The 22,625-nt window shown below is 37.6% G+C and overlaps 1 protein-coding gene across 3 annotated transcripts in view; it reads right to left on the minus strand.

The window, feature by feature from the left end:
* Window positions 1-22,625, minus strand: part of Wrn (WRN RecQ like helicase) — a 113,040-nt gene that overhangs the window by 37,582 nt on the left and 52,833 nt on the right. For all 3 annotated transcript variants that reach the window (XM_028877195.2, XM_028877196.2, XM_028877194.2), the window contains 6 exons: window positions 20,663-20,769; window positions 11,995-12,182; window positions 9,650-9,824; window positions 6,171-6,352; window positions 1,533-1,634; window positions 1,184-1,276 (listed from right to left, as the gene is read on the minus strand). In XM_028877195.2, the coding sequence (XP_028733028.1) occupies window positions 1,184-1,276; window positions 1,533-1,634; window positions 6,171-6,352; window positions 9,650-9,824; window positions 11,995-12,182; window positions 20,663-20,769 (847 nt within the window). The remainder of the gene's footprint in view (window positions 1-1,183; window positions 1,277-1,532; window positions 1,635-6,170; window positions 6,353-9,649; window positions 9,825-11,994; window positions 12,183-20,662; window positions 20,770-22,625) is intronic.

Below are 22,625 nucleotides of genomic sequence, written 5' to 3' on the forward strand. Positions count from 1 at the left end.
TGATTTGTAAGCAGGTGTGAATGTCACCAAATACTCTTGTGGGTTTCTGTTCTCCCTTTTAGTTCTGTAGGTTCTTATGTGAAATCTGCACGTTCTGGATTATGTCTTCAGGGCTATATGGCTAATGCGTCGAAGAGACTATGCTATGGGGCTCAGTTGTTTGGCCACACAAGATGTGTCAAGATGCCACAACAAAAGTATTTTGTAGATGTGAATACTATTTACGATCAGATAACTCTAGATAAGGAAGTTATACTCAATAATCACCCTCTTTGAGTTCAAAGTCTTAGCAAAAACTGGTTTGTTGAACTAGGAATTCTGTTTCAACTCTGTAATATCAGCTCTTGCCTGACATAGTGTCCAGACCACTGACTTAGGCTCCAAGTTTTAAGACTTGCCAACAATGCCCATTATCACCCCCTTCTTCTCTGTTCTTTCCATCTCAACCCTCCTCTCCTCCTCGTGGTCTCTCCCCCCACACATGCCCTCCCCCATGCCCATGCCCACGCTCACGCCCTCACCCCTGCTGGGTCCTTGGTACCATTTCTCTGAAGAACTCTGACACTTTCATATTATTCCACACCATTCTTTACCTCTGATAATATGCTTTGCTCTGAAGTCCCCACTGACAATACTAAAATAGTAACTTAAGTTTTCTTTTGATTAGTATTTTTCACAATGTTTTGTATTTCATTATTTTTAACCTATCTGAATAACTGTACTGGACCTTATGGAAACCTTCAGATAGTATGCTTTTAAAATCCACTTTGATTATTTATGCCTTTAATGAGTACATTTAGGCCACTTATAGTTAAATACAAGAGTTGACTAACTAGGCCTACCATTTTATGGCTTTATTGTATAAAAGTAAACCTCTTCACATTGTTTTATTTTAAATAAAGTAACTATGCCTTTTTTTTGTTTGTTTGTTTTGAGACAGGGTTTCTTTGTGTAGCTTTGCGCCTTTCCTGGATCTCACTTTGTAGACCAGGCTGGCCTTGAACTCACAGAGATCTGCCTGCCTCTGCCTCCTGAGTTCTGGGATTAAAGGCGTGCGCCACCACCGCCGGCTCTATGCCATTTTTAAAAACTACTCACCAGCCAATAAAAATGTAATAAAACATGCTTTGAGAAGAAAGAGAAACAACAGTTTCTAGAATATACATCAAGAAGGAATTTTTACCTGGGCCTGCAATTATCACAGCATTTTTCAGTCCCCATAATGTCCAAGGAGGCCTTCTGTAGTCGTTTGTCCTCAAAATGGGACAAGATGATTCTGAGGAAGAGAAAGTTTTAAATTAGAGAATAAATGTGGACATATTAAACCACCACCCAGAACGAGGTTATTACCATCACCACTGTATTTATTTGGGACAGCAATACCTCATATCAATTTATTTAAACACAAATAAACACGTCCTAAAATTCAGTATGTATAAAGCAAATATTCTTTAAAAATACTTTTAATTAACTTTTTAAAAGTACCATCTAAAGGCCTATGCTTCTAACTGATAAAAACAAATAATACATACTGTCGCCTACATCGATTGGAATGAAGATATTTTTCCATTTTTACCATCATCTTTAATTTATATAATCGGAACTTTTCGTTGTGTATCTCAAGAAGGTGATGCCTGCCAATTGAAAAATCACAGGAATATGTAAAATTACACTGTCGATTTTGTTATTTTATTTTTAATAACCCACAGAATTCCCCACTGTATTAGAATAAAGAATGTTTCTATCCCCCTAGAAATGGCCTGTATTGTTCCCAGCCATGGCCCCTACAAGAGAATTCCATCGATGACTTTGAAGTGTTCAGTTTGATTCACAGACTGCATACGCCATGGTTTCTAGTGAGCTTTCTGATACATGGATCCTGCACTTTTCTCAGGAATGTATCTTGTAAGTGATGTTTTATGAGAAAGTTAAAGCATCTATGTAAGGAATACTTAAAGAGGCTCATCATTCTAGCATGAACCTTTACCCCACTGGCTTTTCAGAGGACAGCTCAGCCCTCCAACGCTGTCCCTCCGCACTGTGGGGACACTTAAGGACAACAGTAAAGTATGAGAATTCCTCCTGTCACTGTGGGGTGACAATAACAGCACGTTTGTTGGTATCTGTAAGTCAGCGCCGCCGCAGCTCAGCACAGCTGTTGCTTTCTACTTTCCGTGACCAGGTTCGTGTATTTCAAACACAAGGTGATGAAGTCTTCCAGGTGGCGTTGTCACATCTTTCCAACAATCAAAACGTCTGCACGAAGTGGTTTTTAGCTATTGCAATATGAAACTCTAATTGAATATATAATAACTAAATGTGAATACCGAACCTCATCATTATGGACTTCACTCACTAATGTCTGCAATACCCAGCCTTCTGATTAATCAAAATATCTGTATACAATTCGCAAGGGGTTCTAGAAAGTTTGAATGTACAAATGATCCATTATTCAAAACTATGTTTTCAATGGACCATTCACAATCTATTTTTCCTCCAAATCCCCTAAACTGGAAACACTAATTCCTATGCTACTATCTAATTTTATACTTACTAGCTCAGAGATTTTAAAAAAATAAGTTTTATTTAGTTTTTCTCATCCTTCTGGGATAGAATCAAGAAAACAAATGCCTATTCTCAGAACTGTATCTTAGTATATTTGGCTGGGATGAAATACATTTAAATAATCTTATCCATGTTCATTTACATGTTCATTTCATTTGAAAAAAAAGAAACTCAATAAAATATTTATTATTTTTATTCTTCTTTTACTACTATTAAATTAGTTAAATATAATATTTCACAAAAAAAAAAAACAAATTTTAGGAGGCAGAGCCAGGCGGATCTCTGTGAGTTCGAGGTCAGCCTGGGCTACCCAGTGAGTTCCAGGAAAGGCGCAAAGCTACGCAGAAAAACGCTGTCTTGAAAAACCAAAAAAAAAAAAAAAAAAAAAAAAAAAAAAAAAAATTTTAACAATTCTAAAATTATTAGCATTAAATCAGTTGCACATAGTCAAAGATTCATTAGATTACGATTACTCTCTAAATTGTTCTCTTTGAAAGAAAAGACAGCAGTATCTACTGGATAGGAATAGAAAGAGAGTAAACAGAATTATCAGGACACCGCCTGTGCCTTGCTCTGCGGTAAGAAATACAAAATCACAGAATAAGGAATATAAAATTACACAACAGTGACTGAGGGTGTGGCCTGCATACGCTTGTCTGGCATGAGTGAGGCCAAGAGTTGATACCCAGCATCACAAAAATTAAACAAATATAAACACCAGGAAGCAAAAATCATTGCACGATCACTTAGACAAGTTTCTTTTCCTAGTCACAGAACTTTAGCATGAGATGGCCTTAAACTTTTATAAATTACAGGGACTCTTGCAGTTCAAAATCTTGACGGTACAAATTCATCCTCAATCCTTGCTCTATTCTGTTCTATCCTTCCCCTACAGTTTTCGCTCCTTTGTTACTGACACAAAGAGTAATCCTCTGCGCCACTAACTCAGCACTTGAGATGGGTTAACCCAAGTTAAAGCCCTACCACACTTACAATGGTTGCGCCTGCACTGAACATGTTGAGGCTTTTTTTTCTTGTCAGAATTCTCTAAACATTACATAAAACTATTTACACATCATTTACTTTATAACAGATTGTATACTTAGGCTAGAGACGAAGTATACAGGGAGTACACAGCCATAAACCAATACTGTACTGTTCTGTACAGGAGACTTGCGCATGGTGAGATTCTTGGTATCTGAGGGTCCTAGACCAACACCCATTTATAATAAGTGACAACTGTGGGGGTGTTCTGGCACCACCATTACTTCCTGACCAATCTTAGGAGACAAACCTCTTAGCATATCTTTTAAAACCCAAGTAAACCAGAACTGTAACTACTGATGAACTTGCAGTAGAAAACACAGGCCTACAATGTTTCTAGCATATTAGCATAATGCACAAATAAAATAAGGTCTGGTGTTAAGCAACTGATACTTGATATATTCCAAATTTAATACTATCTTGCATAGATGTGTTCTATCCAACTTACTTTAAATTAGTTTCAAAAAAGGTTGATAAAGACAGAGATTCCTGGCCTGGAGGGACAGTGCAGTGGTTAAGAATGATTGCTTACAGGGACAGAGTTCAGCGCTACATGTCACAAAGCAAAATATACTGAATATTCCTAGAAGAAAGATCTTCGATCTTACCATAAACCTTTCTACTTATCTGCTCTGACTCTCTTTTTTTTTTTTTTTTTTTTTTTTTCAAGACAGGGTTTCTCTGTGTAGCTTTGCGCCTTTCTGCGCTCACTTGGTAGCCCAGGCTGCCTCGACTCACAGAGATCCGCCTGGCTCTGCCTCCCAAGTGCTGGGATTAAAGGCGTGCGCCACCAACGCCCAGCTGCTCTGACTCTCTTTAGCTGCCACTTCTTCAGGGAAGTCTGACCTGACTTCTCAAGTTGGTAAACAACACTCTCTAAGCAACTTTCTTTCATAGCACTTAACACATAACATTTATCAAACTTATTTGGGCCAGAGGTGGTAGCACACACCTTTAATTTCAGCATTCCAGAGGTAGAGGGATGTTTGTGAGTTCAAGGCCAGCTTGGTCTACATTCTAGACTGGCCAATGCTAAAGAGTGAGACTCTGTCTTAAAACAAACAAGAACAAAGATATATTTATATGACCTTTTAAAAAATGTAATAATTGATGGTTCCAAATGAAAAATGAGAATAGTGAAAAGAACACTATGCATGCGTACATACATACACAGTTCTCTCGTTAAGATCTACCATTCCAACCAGAGCAAGTCCTACAAGAGCAGGCACCATGTCTGCTTTTATTTACCTTTGCATCCTTAGCACCAAGTTCAGCTCTTAGAACATGGCATTCACTCAACACCCCGAAAAGTGATGAAGATGAACAATGCCTGCCTGGGGTAGGCTCAATAATCGTTTTAATAAAATGAACTAATATGTCCACTGAAGACCCTAACTTACTCATCAACCTGGAAAAACCCTTGAGAACCCCCTTATATTGGCAAGCTCACTGCTTGAGCTATCCTGGTTTCTTTCCCTGGTTCCGAGATAAACTGGTAAATGCTGCCCCTAAGATGCTGCAATTTTGTGGGAGCCCACAGAGGCTATTTAGTGAGAAATTACTCAGGGTCAGAGAATCTGAGCTTGCTTTACCCAGCACGGCTGCATAAGGAGATGATTTGGCCACAGGCATGTTCACCAGGAAGGGTTGACACTTAGCTATGTGGTGTGCTTTGATCTTGTAAGGGGGAGGTCTTTTGCCTCTCCCCTTGCAATTTATAAAAAGCCTTTTGAATAAACCTTCGAGGCCATTGGGTAGTGATTCAGGCTCTCCTGAAGCTATCCTGAGTTTCTTCTCATCAATTAGGTCTCTCTTTCTATCTAGTAATTTTCTTATCCCTCTCTCTTATGAACCCTTCAAAAGGTGGGAGCTGGCCTCCCACACAAGTTAAAGCTGTTCTTTCAAATATAATCTGACAGAACTTAAGTGACAACTTACTTAGTATTTAAGTTAAATAGTTTCCCTTTTCTTAAATTTCAACAGCGAACACGGAAACTTACGGTTTTATGAGAGCACTCTGTCAATACACTGTGACATGATTATCCATGCAAAGTCAACAAGGCAATTTTCACAGCTATGAACAATGGCTGTGAAACTTATGAAACTAATCATGGAAACAATAGTATAGAGAGTCGAAGAAGAAGTAAACACATCTTTTAGAATAAGCACCATCATAGCACTGGGAGAAAAAACTTAGCAAAATACCTGGGATCTCATGAGATAAAATGAGAGACATATCACCTAAGGATTTAAAGGGTGGGAACTGATCACTGCTGTACAACAATAGGACAGTATGCCGTAAGACCTATGTTACATCCAAGGAGAGTCCTGATCTTGTTAGCTCCTCACACTAATCAGATACTGGTAGAACTGGATCATCTCCTCTGTGACAATACTTTCCACAAATACTCTTCATGGGTGTTCTATTAGTTTCGCTCACTTTTTGCTTGTGACCCCTTTAAATATACTCACAGATCACTTGAAATTTCAGACACTTCCTCCAATACCTTATTGGAAAGGGAAAAAGAAATTTGTAAGGTGAAAGCAATAAGCATTTTTACCTAGTTAAGTTAAAGTCTGCTGGAGCCCAGAGTAAGTGACAAGAACTTTGAAGTCCATCACGACCAGCTCTACCAATTTCCTGGTAATAGGATTCCATTTCCTTAGGAGCACCATAATGAATAACTTTGCGAATGTCAGCTTTATTAATGCCCATTCCAAAAGCTATAGTAGCTACAACACACTGAGAAGAAACAATAACACAGTGAAAATCACATTTCAACATAACTAAAACTTAAAATGATAAAATAATAGCTCGTTCACTGATGTAAAGGTGAATTCAATATAACTTCAATTCAATATAACTTCAACTTCACTTACAGATTATCTATCCAAATACAAATAAAGGTTAGTGACCATAAAATATGATTTCTATTCATCTCTGTACGAAGCAAATAAAGCAGTTTCTTTGAATAACTGCAGCTATGAGAAACAGTTACTATCGTAAATAAAACTTGTATTATTATGAAGTTTCAAGTGTCCTCACCTGATAAGAGAATGTCTTATTCTAAGAACTACATCATTCATGACTGAAGAGTGAAATGCAGTTAATGCTACATCTTTTTGATGGGTATAATATCAAGAAGATAAAACTGTTCAAACAACCTAATATGAATGAACCTACTAAAGTAGCATTTGTATGGCTGGGAAAAAAAAACTCAGAAGAATTAGTAATGAGTACACAGAAAAAAAATCTTTAAAAACAAGACTATAAAACAATAAGCAAAAATATAACAATATATTATAAGGATTAAAGACAAAGTGTTTAGGTTAATAACTGTATAACAGTTAACCCAAATTATGATGTAAACCAACAGAGAAGTACTGGATAATGCGCTTGTACACTGTAAAGATTTGTCACTCATATTGGTTTAATAAAATGCTGATTGGCCAGGAGCCAGGCAGGAAGTGTAGGCCAGGCGACTAGACTAGGAGAATTCTGGGAAGAGGAAAGGCAGAGATGTGGCTGCCAACCAGATGCAGAGAAAGTGAGATGAGAATGTTGGACTGAGAAAGGGTACCAAGCCACGTGACTAAACATAGACAAGAATTATGGGTTAATTTAAGTGTAAGAGTCAGTCAGTTATAAGCCTGAGCAATAGACCAAACAGTTCACAATTAATATAAACCTCTGTGCGTTTACTTGGGACTGAACGGCTGCAGGACTGGGCAGGACAGAAACTTGCATCTACAGGGAAGGAAAAAGGGTCTAGGAACTCACAGGCATGGGAGGGAAAGAACAGTAACACATATGAAAGACAAGTGAACTGCAACATTTTAAGTGGGGAGTCAATAGAGAATCACAAAAACTAATAAAAAAATTAAGATGGCAGTACAAGCCAATTACGACAAGATACAGCAATAAACACCCCAGAGTCAGTGGGAAGGATTGGGAGAGGGGACAGGAGAAGACACTTTACTGAAGACACAACAGAAGTAGTTGCATGTCCAAATAAGATGAAAGTGTTGTTAATAACATGCGTTCTGGGATGGGCCAGGGGAATGACAGGAAGGAGGAAAGGAGGAATATAGGAAATCAAAGTAAAACATGCAAAATAAGGATGAGAAAATGGTAGTCATGGCACAAATGTGGAAGTGAGAACTTAGGCAAAGAAAAGAGGTTCTCTACAGCTAGTAATTAATAAGCAATATAATTCCAACCATAACCAGATGATTTTTTCTTTTGATGTCAACTAATCTACTAACCAGATTTTCAAACTATGCCTATAAGCTTTCAGGTATAAATTAAAGTTATTTTACCAAATAAGTTATTCATAATTCCATTCAAGAAAAGGTATTTTAAAACATAGGAAGGATAAAGCTAAAGTTTGCAATAAAATTTGAGAACAAACAGTTACATGCAAACAATGGAAAGCTAGATGCACTTGTGATTTGATTTGAGTAGATACTAAATAAGGAATTTTTTTTCTAAAAGTATAAATAGAAAACAGTTTCAAGCATCAGTCTATCATATGAAGAGCTACAAAGGTCAGCTTCTGTGGCTGCCATAAAACAGAAATCCATTGGAAAATGATAAAAATGACTATAAATTGTTACATAATTGTTACATTGATAAATTCATTAAGAACTCAATAAACACTCGACAGAAAGTAATCAATTCCAAGAGTCCCAGACAAAACTGTACACAAATGATAACATGTATTTCACCATGTTAAAAAAGGGAAAGGTTTGAAAATATGTGAAGCTTCTGAATAATGGCCAGGAAGGAATTTACAGGCCTATCTGTTAGACAAAACACTACCTGATGTTAGCTAGAATGCAACTATTGATATAAAACCTTAATTTTTATAAGATGGACTCAAATTAGTGACTTTCTGCATTGGAAAGGACCACTGAAGATTTTTAAGCCATCTTTTAAAATATTAATGCTTCAATCAAGTTATATCTTGGCAGTGTTGTGGTTTGAATGAGAATGGCCCTCGTAGGTTCCTATGATTGAATAATGATACCCAGGGGTAGAACTGTTTGCAACGAATTAGGTGATACGGTTTTGTTGGAGGGGGTAGGCCTTGAAGCAGGCTCTGAGGTTTCAAAAGCCTATGCCATTCCAGTTAGCTCTCTCTGCCTGGTGCTTATGGATCCGGATGTGAGCTCTCAGCTGCTGCTCCAGCACCATGCCCTCCTGCCTGCTGCCGTGTTCTCCACCATGATGATCAGAGACTCAACCTCTGGAACTGCAAGCCCCCAGTGAACTGTTTCTTCTGTAAGTTGCCTTGGTCATGTATCTTAGCACAGTAACAGAAAAGTAACTAAGACTGGCAGTAAACCAGATGCAGCCAACAAACTGCCCTATCACTGAAATAATAAAAACATTAATGAATGTGGACAAACATCTATAAACAAGCATAAGAGCTGTTCCTACCATGGGAAAGAATAGGAAGGTCAAGAACTGATGCTTTCAGGCTGGGAGGCAAGTGCCTGTACCCACTGGTCCTTCTCATCTTTAAGCTGGCCAACCACCCAACTTCCCGCTGGTCTCTACGCTTTCCCCCTCCCCCTCACTGTGCCATCCCCATTACTCATCTTCCCGTCCACCCACTCCAAACTCCTCCTTCTCTGAGCCCCCTGTGCTCTCACAGGACAGTGTCTCTGCACCTGCTGCTCCTTCCTGGGGTCTGCAACCAGTGACTTTGCCCTCAGTACCTACTGACGTGGTGAACTTGACAAACTTAGACTCTCCTCGGGTGCCACATTCCTACACGGCCACTCTCATTACAAAACCTACTGTGCCAGAGCTAGTGTTTCCCCTCTGTGTTGCTCAGCAACAGATACATTTTGTTATTTTCACTAAACTGTGTGGTTTCACTACACTTATTTTCACTATAGAATGATTGCCCTTATCAGAGTAATTACACTATGCCTAATACAACAAAATTATTTGAAAAATTGGGTGAATAAATATTTGATGGCTACTTCTATTTCTATGAAGAATTCAGAGAAAGAGAGTTGGTCCTCATACCTGAATCTCATCTCTCAGGAACCAATGGTGAACATCCTTCCGTTCACTAATTTTCATGCCTGCGTGGTATGCTCTGCAGGCTAAGTTCAGTTTCCCAAGTTCAGCAGTAACTTGTTCTGTCATTTTTCTGGAAGGACAGTAGATGATAGTAGGACCTTCAAATTCCCAGGCAGAACTGTGGAGAAGGCAGAGACGGAGAAGGCAAACACACCTATCATACGTATGCTTCAGGGTATCGGGCTTTTATCTTTCACAATCTTTGCTTTCTACTAAGTCTTTAAGGAGTCAGCAGACCCAAAAGCCAGTGCTGGAGCTCTCTAAAATCCCAAACATTGTGGACAAACATGGAAACAAATCATGTGAGGTCAGAAATCTGGCATTCAATATTGGCCCAAATTAGAGTTAAAATCAGCAATCTGGTTGTTTAAAAGAAAACTTGATTTTCAAATTTATAAGGTCTGGCTACAAATACTTCTTGCAAGGCAGCACAGTAGACTTGTCTTTGATTGTTTAAGAGGTAACTGAATAGTTTCATCATTGCATAAAATAAAAAAAAAAAAACATTACTCAATTAAGATATGACAGATGATAAAACTGAAAGTTATCTATAGAATACATCAAGTAGAACCAAGGAGATAGATGTGTTAGGGGAGATTATAGTAGTCTGGGCTAAAAATTAATCTCAATTAGCAGAATTAACATAAAAATGAGAAGAAAGCATTTCCATAGAATATTGTTTGGCAAACAAAGGCAGAAAAATAGGAAAATGCAACACCAGAAAAGAAGACGGGGAAGGCACTTTAAAAACTCGATCTTTAAGAAGGGAGAGAGTCACTGTAAGGAGGAAGAGCCATAGATCTTGGGAATAATGTGCATTGAGAAAGGACCAGAGGTTAGGGGTTAGGTCGTGACATAATTGTAGAAATGTAGAGGACTTGTCCCTTTGCTATAAAAGGAAAGTGTTGTACAATGTATTCAAGGAGACGCTAGAATAGCAAAAACTATTCTATTCATTCTGTTCCTATTCTGTTCTGAACAACAGGTATAGCTCAGTTGTTCCTTAAATTATCCCCTAAGATCCACAACAAGAACCAGTGCTTCCTTGGCCTCGGGTCCGTCTCTTCCACTTTTATCCTTTCTCGAAGTGCAAAACACTAACAATACTCTAAGTTCTTACTTACCTGGATTTCTTTTGTGTTTGTACTGGCAGGAGAAAATTATTTGACTTTATTCAGACTACTTCATATCATGAAAATAGCAACTTTTCACTCAGCAGGCAGGCCAGAGAATACGGCATTATAAAGGTTCTTAGCATACCAAATAAAACATACAAAATATATTTAACAAAACAAATCATAGAAGCACAATGACGAGCTTCATCAGTACAACGAAGATCGGTAGCTTCCTCGTCAGTTAGACGATTTAGCAAGCTCACTTGTATAAAGCACCTAGGGCAGTCCTTGGAACAGTGCAGACTCCATTTAGACTATTAAAAAAACAAGTCCCTATAGCAGAGGTAGGTCATGTAATTAATAAAGTAGATAGAACTCATAAGAAAGGTTCATGTCTTATTTGTTCATTTACTTGTAAATTATTACAAGTATATGCCCTATTCAAGTAATAGCATAAAATAAAAACAATATCAAAAGAATTAGTTCCTGCCCATCTACCCTTCTGCTTCCCTCTCACAAAATATACATGCTTTGAACATCATGGAAGAGTGGACAAATGGATTGTAAAAGCCAATGGTCAGAGAAAACTGGGGTGAATCAGTGTTTCCTGGACATGACAGGACCACTGCACTCATGAACTCAGAGTAGCTGTGGTTGTCTGCACAGGACCAAGCCAGTCAGCGCTCTACTATGACGTGAGAAGGACTCTGTGAGCCCCCACCCCTAACTGAGGCACTAGAGACAGCTGATAGTGTCTGAGATGGGGAGGGTTAGTTTTCTTTAAGGCTATAGCTCCTGACTAGCTGTCCATACACCTGTGGTTGGCTCCCTACCTAGAAGTATATGGACAGCACAAATGAAAATGAATATATTTGTTTGTTTGTTTTTTTAAAAAGAGAGTAGTTGTGAAGTCAGGTAGTAGAGTGATGAATGGATCTGGGAGGAGTTGGGGAAGTAATAAAGGGTAATTACAATCAACTATGCTATGCGAAATTCTCAAAAAAATTAATAAAAATATTTAATATTTAATGTCCTCTAATCTAGGCCACTGACCTGATTATAAAGTATTACACTTAACTTGAACCAAAGCTACATAAAATTTGAAGCAGTAAACATCTAGAAAAATTTAAATAATTTCTTTAAGAAGAATTTCATCTGTCATGATATCTTTACCTGGACTTTCGGACAAGAAATGGCTTTAGATCTTGAAGGATATTTCCTGTTTTTTGTCTAACTTCTAAATACAGATTTGGTCGATCAAATCCAGTACAGGTGATCTGAGGGTTTTTCAAGTTTAAGCAACGTATAATATCTTCCCGGATCGAAGAACTTGCAGTAGCAGAGAGGGCAATGACTGGAACCTGGGTAAGATACAAGGTAATAGATTTCAAAATGACAGGAAGTGCATTGATTCTCATTGTCTTCTCACAAAGCAACCGTCATGACAACACAGGAACCACATCCAAGTCTCTCACGCTATTGTTTTGTTTAAATATTTATTTCTTTTTGTCATGTGGGGGATGAAACCAAGGATCTTGGGGATGGCATGTGAGTGCTCTTCCACTGAGCTACATGCCCTGAGTAAAGAAGAAAAAAATTTTTTAAAAGAGAAAAATTATCTCCTACTTAGTAGCACTAAACCCATAAGATTTCAATGCAATTTATCTTGTTCCATTAAATTAAAACTACTTATTAGTCATCTATACTCTAGTGCTCATAGAAGCAGGGATTATATTATATTTGTTTTTTTTAATAATCTGTAATTCACAATTCACAAGCCCTGGCGGGTTATAATTTAATAACCTAGCTTCATAAAACAATTTATCTTTTCTTTGGCAAGTAGGTTTCATCACAAGTTATACTAGCATACAGCTTTTCAGCTGTAGAAGCAATGCTCTCAACAGCCTTCACAACCTCTCTTCGGGTTCAATGAGTTATCAGTGCCATACTGTACATATCAAATATGTCGAGAGTGAAACGTGGACTGACTGATTCCTTAAGACACCAAGTCATAGTCTATTCTCAGCCTAGCAATTCTTGACAGAAGGAGCAGCAAAATCAGGAGGCACAGTAGGTAGCAAAAAAAAATTAATATTACTTTCAGAAAGTAAAAGGTAGGTGAGCAAAAGACCTCCCATATAAATGTCTCGTGTTTTATCACTATTATAATGGGAATTACATTTAACCATGGTACCACTGCATTATCAGAAGAAAATAAGTAGACTTAAAATTTATTTCTAAATCATTAGCCATTCTATTGCTAAGAATACAATTCTCTTTTTAAAATGCTTTTTTACCTATTATAGATAGAGGAAACAATATCCTCATAAAATTGGTTACTTAAATATACTGTGACTACCTCACAAACTAATTTAAGCATTTATCTTATAGCTAAGTATAAATGCATGTGCAGCCTGCCAATTTACAAAGAAATATGTGTATAATTTGACTTAAAATTAAAACAAAATACAATTTCTTGGGGAATGAATATGATCCACGTTCATTAAATATGTTATAGAGATATAATGAAACTCATTATTTTGGACAATGTAAGTTAATAAAGATTAAAATGTTCAGTATAAAATAAATATTACCAGTAAAAAATACTATAGATTTAGACAAAGCTTCAAGCATTATTTAATTTTTGTGAGTTTAGAAATATAAAGCTTATTTTCAGTCATACACAGAGAGGAACAGTTAAATGCCTGAAGGTGTAGCTTGGTGGGAGGGTGCCTAGCACATACAAAGCCTTGGGTTTGGTCCTCAGCACTAAATTAAGAAAATTTTGGTTCTCAGCACTAGCCAAGAAATAGCTACTTTTACAATTAATATAACTTAATTGCATTAGAAAGCATCTGAAGTCATATAAAAATAAACTAGTTCAATGAAACCAAGTAATTGGAATCATTTTTTTGAATTGTTAATTTTTAAATTTTGTGAAACTACTTTAAAATGTAACCCAAAATTAATTTCATTTATTTTGGGCTAACAATCGAACTGTTCTCTGCATTGGGAATGTATCTGTTAGTGACTAAGTCATGAAAAAACTCAATTTTTAAAGAAATTAGTTTCTATAACTAAGCATTAAAATGGATATATCTATGTTAATATAAGACACAAACACAACGTCTGAGAATAAGGAATGCTTAGTATTTAGAGGACCTTATCAGGTGTGGTGGCACACGCCTGTAACTCCAGCATTCAGGAGGAAGAAGGAGGAAGACAGCAAGGTTGGAGTTGGCCCCAGCTACACAGTGAGACCCTGACTACCAAAAAAAAAAAAACACACCTTAGCTAACATTTAAAAAGGAAATGTTAAAATTGCCTATGCATTTACATTTTTAACCTTACATGAACCAAGAATTTTTATCACCATAAAGGTTTTTTATCACTTTATAAATGTACTAATAAACTCCTCACTTAACTACATATTGCAGATAAGAGAAGTTTTGAGTATACAGCTCATTTAAAAAAGAAGATGAGGTTTGCTTTAATTAAAAACAGACTAGGCTTTCTTAGAAGGAATACAATGTATGAGGAGGGGACAGATAACATGTTTATGAAAGTAAGGAAATGATCATAAATATATTTTCTAAAAGCTAATAGAAAAAAATCAGACAAAAGAATGCACAGTAGTTGGACAACCTAAGTTGGACAAGCCTACTATGGTTCAAATTCTGCTTTTGTCCCTTATTAGATGTGGGAATTGACTGTTTAACTCCCTAAGCTGCAGTTTCTCTCCTCTGTAAAATGACTATAATAATAGCATCAGTCTCATCAAACTAAACAGCAAGTGAGACAAAACATCAAAATGTGCTAGGTGGGTGAGGTGGTTTGAATGAAAATGTCCCTCGCAGGCTCCTAGGGGAGTCACTATTAGGAAGTGTGGCCTTGTTGGAGGAAGTGTGTCACTGGAGGTGGGATTTGAGGGTTCAGATGCTCAAGCCACACTCAGTGTTACTCTTCCTGCAGCCTTCAGACCCAGATGTAGAACTCTCAGTTACTTCTCCAGCACCATGTCTGCCTGCAGGCCACCATGCTTCCCACCATGACAATAATGGACTAAACCTCTGAACTGTAAGCCAGCCCCAATTAAATGTTTTCCTTCTTAAGAGTTGCCGTGGTCAGTTTCTTTTCACCAATTTTTGGCAATATAAGCAAGAAAATATAATACACATAATATAATGCAAATTAATCTTATGACACTATACATTTAGGTGGCTCTTAATTATATACTCCATGACACAAAGGTTGAAAATACAGCCATTCTGTTTCCAAATTAGATCACACTCTGTAAAATACACACAGCTTTTAGGTATTTATTCTCTTGTTCCAGCTGCTCAGTGTCTACTGTGTGCTGGTCCTTGGGACAAAGTAATAGGAAAAGCCAATGTGTCTCATGGACTTCTAACATACTTCCTCCTAGTTGAAGACACATTTTGAAGGCTATGCAAAGCTTTTACCTGCCGCTCCTTCTCTGGGCTCACTTTTATAATTCCCTCCAAATGGGCTTTTTGTGTCAACTGTTTGGTTGATTTCTAGTATTTTTGGATTCACTATAATAATTTGGTGTGATACATCCAGGTTTACAACAGTAATCCCAGTGTAATGGCTCAAAACAGTAAGACCAAAAACAATGAGAAAACTGAGATCCCACAGGTGGCATTTCTTGCCACTCCCTAACAGAGAAGTTCTTAAAAACCCAGGGTAAAGGATCCTCCGCTGCTTGAAGAACAACCTGCCAAGACTCTCAACTGGAGGAATACGCTGCTTAATCACTGAAAGAACTGAAAATGATCTCATTATGTCCAGAGCTAGACATAATAAAAGATTTAATTCCACCTGAAGAGTATTCAAGAACTGCTTAAAATATTTAAAACTCCTTTAACATAATTCTAGAATCAAAGGCCTAGGAAAAGATTACAAAAGCACTCTTCCTGATTCCCAATTGCACAGCTCTCTCTATCTCTTTAAACCATTCTAACTTAGTGGAAACCAGTCCTGCAGAGCAGTGTCTAATAACCTGCACTGTGAGCACACCTTCACTTGCTCCCCCATGTGACCTGTGCTATTGGCACTACTCGTCTTCCTGTATTACTTGTGCCTTTCTATGCATAACGTATCACTTGTTTCTATTGCTTCTGCTTACCCAGATGTGGAACTCAACCTCCTCACTGGACTAGGAGCTACTTAGGGTTTGTTGCTGGGGATGTCTTTCGGTATGCTGTGAATGAATGTGTGTCGCTCTGATTTGGTTGATAAATAAAACGCTGATTGGCCAGTAGCCAGGCAGGAATTATAGGTGGAATAAGCAGAGAGGAGGATTCTGGGAACAGGAAGGCTGAGTCAGGAGTCGCCAACCAGACACAGAGGAAGCAAGATGTAAAGACAGAACTCAGAAAAGGTACCAAGCCACGTGGCTAAACATAAATAAGAATTATGGGTTAATTTAAGTGTAAGATCTAGTCAATTGTTAGCCTGAGCTAATGGCCAAGCAATTTTAATTAATATAAGCCTCTGTGTGTTTACTTGAGTCCAAGTGGCTGCAGGGCTGTGGGAGCCAAGCAGGACCAGAAAAACTTCAGGTGCAGTTTGTCCCTTTGAAGTCATTTGTTTAGAAATCAGCACAGTATACTATAGTATACTGTGCTGTATAACTATTTACCACCCAACTCTTTTATAGCTACCTATGTAGAAAAGTTACTTCATTAATTCCAAGCCTTCTGGCCAGAATTCATTCATTCCTTCAAGTAATTATTGATCAGCTGTTAAGAGTCAGATACTACCCCTGCATACATAAACCAAAAGAAACAGAAAAACTCCCTCTTGTTATGGTTTAGACACAAATTGTCTTATCCATGTGTGGAAGGGTGACTCTCCAAGTATCAGACCCAACTACTGAGAGGTGACTGGATCATGAGAGCTCTAATCTGATCCAGTGGTTTAATCCAGTGATGGATTCCATTAATAATCTACTGCCATGAACATGAAAGACTCTATAACATAAAACTCAGTGAGATGTGGTTATCAATCTTTGCCTTTATTTGGTGAAATGGCATACTACAATAGGACTTTGCACAGAAGACACACATCTACCAGACATATTCAGAAGTATCACTTTGACTGCTGTACTGAAACAGACTGGAGATGGAAACCAAGAGGTTACTGTAATAGCCTAAGTGAAAGAGGGTGTAGGCTAGTACCAGAGACTATGGGATCATGAGAGAAGTGATCAGAGTCTGGATACACTTGGAAGACCTCACAAGATTTCCTTAGTGTTGAAATGTACGGTAGAGAGAGGTTAAAAAGTAAAGTTACCAGGTATAGTGTTTACCAGGTACACATTTGCAATCCAGGCACTGGGGAGACTGAGGCAGAAGGATCTCTAGTTTAATTGTGTGAGAGAATCTGAAGAAAAAGTGTCAGGGTGGGAAGGTCACCAGAAGTCAGTTTGGGATAGATTAAGTCTGAGGTACCCACTAGGAACCTACATAGAAGACTCTTAAGTAGGCAACTGTGTGTATATACACATCCTATAAGTCTCCTATAATATGTGTGATTTATATTCAATAAAATGGCTAAAACAAAATGTAGTGACAATACCAAATGCTGGCAAGTAGGCAGAGAAAACTCAGTCATATGTTGGTGGTATTAACCCACAACAGGGATGTAAATTTGAGAGGTCTCCATAGATGGATGGCATTTAAATCTGTATGCTATATGAGTCAGCCATGAAGATAAACACAGAGGAAAGACAGTGTGTCTAAAGACTAAGGTACCAGGCATGCTGACCTTAATCAAACAGGAAGTACAAAGAACAGAAGAGACTTGAGGAGAAGGGCATGGTGGGAAAGAAAGAAATCCAGGAAGTGTGCTGTCCTGTGACAACTGAAGAAATGATGATAATAATGGCTATCTTGATGAAGGGTCCTGAGTTATCCCAGACAAGAGTGCCTGACCCAAAACCAGACCCATACTCAGACCTCAAACCACATCAGTTTTCTTCTCATCCCATATTCACAGCTGCTAACTGTAACATTAAGTTTTTGCTATTGTTGATGATTTGTTTTGTTTACTTAATTCCTGCTCAATCAAATCCTCATGAGAAACCCAAACAAAAAGAAGTATTTTTAAAGATAGCAGTTTGCTATTAATATGTAAGATTAGTGATTAATGAAACTGAGACAAGCTTACCAAAGGGATAATAACATTCTATGTTTTTCTCTGTTTCACCCATTTAACTGTGAAATGTGCTCAGGAGGACCTTTCTATCATCAGGATCTAATCAGAGGCCACTTTGTTTATACAATCAAAATTAATACAGTGGACTCAAGACCAAGAAACAAACTGACATACATCCAAATGATTTTCAAGAAGGGGCAAAAGCAATTCAGTAGTTAAAAGGCAGACTTTTCATCCAATGGGGGGAGGGGAATTCCTGTTTCTACATCTCATAGCATGGGATTAGACAAATGCTACTATGCTTTCTATGGATTCCGTGGATTCAAGCTCTTGTCTTCACACTTGTATGTATGGTGAGCTCTTTACCTGACATGCCATCTCTGCACCCTCTTAGACCTAAATTCAAAACATACACATTTTGGAAAAAAAAAAAACATAGGCACAAAATTTCAAGATCTAAGACTAAGGACAAAATCCATTAAGGAAAAAAAATCAATATTCTGGATTTCATCCAAATTTATATTCTTTATAAAAGACAATGTGGCTAGGAATGGTGGTGCACACCTTTAATCCCAGCACTCAGGAGGCAGAGACAGGCAGATCTCTGTAGTTGGAGGCCATTCTGGTCTACAAATTGAGTTCCAGGACAGCCAGGGTTACATAAAGAAACCTTGTCTCAAAAAAAAATATAAAAATATAAAACTGAAGAAAAATAAAACTTATAAAGAAATATTTACAAGCTAAATATCTGACCAAAGACTCAAGTTCTTTTAATTAAATTCTTAGAAGTTAACAGAGGGACTGAGGAAATGGCTCAGTGAGTATTAGGACCTGAGTATAGATCCCCAGCACCAACACAAAAACCAGGCACAGCATGCACACCTATAACCCCAGGATTCCTGAACAGAAAGAACCCAGGAGCTTGGCAGCCAGCCCTTCAAGCACAGCTGGTGAGCTCCCTGGCTAGGGAGAGACTGCGCTTCAAATAAAATGAGGTGAAGAGCAACAGAGAAAAACACCAATATCAACACAGGCGCTGCACTATAGAGTACAGCACACACACACGCGCGCACACACACACACACAAACTCTCCCCACCCCATCTCTCTCACACACACTTATCAGGAAAAAAGTTTCAAAACACAACCCAATTAAACCAGGAATTTTACCAAATAAGTAAGAAGCATACAAAAAGATCTTCAAAGCGGCAAGCTATTAGAAAACGCAAACTGAAAACACAAACTATCACTGCACCTCTATCATAATTGCTAATACATAGCAGTAAGACAAAACAGTACAAAAGCGAGAAGAAACTACTGTTCATACGCTGCTGGGGGAGAGGATACAAGATAGTGCAGCCAGTCTGGAAAGAAGTACTGTGGATCTTCCTAAAAATGAAACAAGCACTTCCCACAGGATCCAGCACCCACAATCCTGACATTTATCCCAGAAAACGAAAAACTTATGTACACAAGTTATATGATCATTGACCTATTGAAGGACCCTGCGGGTATATACAAATGTTCACAGTATCCTCATCCATAATATCCTAAATCCCAGAAACAACCCAGATATTTTCTACCAACTGTGATGAATAGGATGATGCAGTCCACACCCCACTTTTATAATGACCCATTAGTCAAGAACAGAGTAACTACATTTTTGTGGAATGTTTTAAAAAAAGAGAATTGAGAGAAATATATGTCAAACTCATACTACAGACCTAACCTCTCCAGCCACATTGGCTTTTTATGGTTTCAGAGTCCTGTGATCAAACACAGTCTAAATACATGAAACAGAAAACAATTTAAATGTCTTAAGTTTTTCACCATTTCTGAGCAACGTGATGAAACTCTGCACTGTATGTCCAATGTTGTCACTCCATTCTCCCCAAGTCCAGAACACGCACCCAATTCATATTTCTCACCAGTTAGCCATTCCGTAACCCTCTCATTTACCAGACAACACTCAAGCTAGGGAAGCATTTGTGGTTGGGTACTCTATTCTACTTGATAATGGCCCACATGGTCAAGAATAATGAGTGTGGGCATTTTTATTACAGTATATTGTCACAGCTTTTCATTTTTAAAAGCCTTCCACTATCCCTAATTTATAACAAAGGGGTAGTTCCGGGCACCCACTGGGGTTCTTGGAGCTGTATCCAGTGTCATTAAAGAGTAATAACTGCCGTTTTTAACTGATATTTTCAGAACCTGTTTGACAACTCTTATCCCAGGTAGGAGTATCCAACCTGTGCCCTAATGGCTAGGGATATGACATAACACAAAATAAACATTGAGATATTTTTGTGATTTTTTTTGTTTTAATAACACAATTTTACAGTTCTTAGGGTAAACTCACAGATGACAAGGGAGGAGCTCAACATCAGAGACTGGACATTCCAGGTAGAGAGTATCTTTAATACGATACATGCCAACCTCAAAAGGAAGCCAATGCTAGAATTTCAAAAGTTAAATAAATTCTCTTGCTTACACCTGACACCTTGCTGTTCATACATTACTCAGTCCTGGAGAGTACTTGGTAAAAATGTCACTTCCTGACAGTAAACCTGGGGTTGGAATTGAGTTTAGTGGGAGAAGCTCTGGGCTCAATCCTCAGCTAAGATGGGGGTGGGGACATCAGAACTGGCAAAGCTTACCAATGGGAGTGCTATTTTAAGAGATCCCAGTGTCCTGAATGAACTTCTAAAATCATGGCCCCACTCAGAAATACAGTGAGCCTCGTCCACAGCAATAAGTGTGATACCTACAAAAAAGAAAATATGCATGGAAAAATAAGGCTTAAAAAGAAAAAACACCATCTAAGTTAATCTTTTTTTTTTCTATTAGAATATGTGCCTTACAGAAATTATAACCCAAATAAAAATGTTTGGCACACACACACATATAAGAAGCATAAATGACACCAGATAATATCAAAACTCATAAATAAAAATAGGAGGGGAGAAGAGAAATGAATAAAGGGTATTAGAATAAAGGAAATTTTTATATATTAATTCTAACAACATACTATGTTTCAGCTTTCATCAGTATTCCTCAAAGACAAGAATTGCTTACTATTACTTTGTCCCAAAATTATCACTTATAAACCATCTGCAACAATGTCCTTTCAAAAGAACCATTCTATTTCTCTTTGGCAATAATGTTAATCTTATCTCATAGATTAGCTATCAAAGGAGACAAATAGTCAGCACATTTCTATTGAGATTAAGTACATCATTATCCATGATCGAGCACATATCATATTGCAGGAAGTTCCTCTGAAATGCCAATGCGTGAAGACACAATGACATCCACATTGTCTAACATAAAATGGAATGGAAAGAACTAAATCCCACCGTGTACAAAGTAAGTCAAAAGGAATATAACTCTTCACTCTGCCCTACACTAAAACAAGATCAATAGTGCCTTGAAATGATCATCCATCAAAACATCTTCAGATATTTCAATGTACTGACTAGTAATGCCTTTACCATTTATTATAAAATTAATTCTTTTAAGAGAAAAAATAACTTTTTATTACTTGCTATTATGTTCTATCAGTGAGATGATTAAAAACATGTGCTTTAGAATCAGACTGGCTGTACACAAAGCATTGAGCAAGTTATAAATCTTTCCAGTTCTCGGTTTCCTCAAAACTACAATATAGAGCTGTTGAGATGGGTCAGTGGGCAAAAGCCTTGAGAGCCTGACAAATTTAGTTCAACCCTCAAAACCCACAATGGACAGAGTAATTGACTCCCAATGTTGTTCTCTGACCTTTACAAACACATTGTGGTATTTGTACACACATGCACACATACACACACACACACTTATATGCATACACACACCACCACCATCATCATCATTACCATCATCATAAATTAAAATAATACACAGTAGGTAGAAACAGCACCTAACACTTCTTACTACTCTAAGGTTAAATTAGAACATGCACATAAAGTATTCATATAAGGTCTGGCACCAATTGGAGCTTAATAAAACTATACTACCATTGTTATTACTACATGGCCATTACGATCTAAAGCCTTGTCAAGAGCCAATGTGGCAGACATGCATCTAATTACAGGGTCAGGAATTCATCTTCAGCCACAAGAGATTTCAAGATTTGCTTGAGCTACAGAAGGCCCTGTCTAAATAAATTAATTAAATTAACCCTTTTCTAGGTAACCAAGACACACTTAACTTTAAGGATTTCATGGTTCTTAAGAGGAGACAAAAGAAACACTGGCCATTCCTTAAGATTATGAACTACAGTGAAGTCCTGAGAGTATGTGTGTGGGTGTAAATATGTATATATATCTTTGCTTTACATATATATGTGTGTGGGTATTTATATATATAGCACACACACATATACATACATGCACACATACACACACACATATATGCAATACCACCAAGTGTTGGGAAAATTCCAGTGTCACTCACACACTTATTTTGACTTTAGGAATTAAAATGACCATATTTTAAGTTAAATGCAGTAGAAGCCTGTAGGTACAGATCTGACAAGGTGTGAATGGAGTTGAACTTTGACCTGCATAGTTAGTTCAGTTAGTTAAGCTTTGGCTCACATTCACTTTGAATGCAAAAGTTCAA

This window comes from Peromyscus leucopus, chromosome 17, assembly GCF_004664715.2.
Source record: "Peromyscus leucopus breed LL Stock chromosome 17, UCI_PerLeu_2.1, whole genome shotgun sequence".
Classification (NCBI taxonomy): domain Eukaryota; kingdom Metazoa; phylum Chordata; class Mammalia; order Rodentia; family Cricetidae; genus Peromyscus; species Peromyscus leucopus.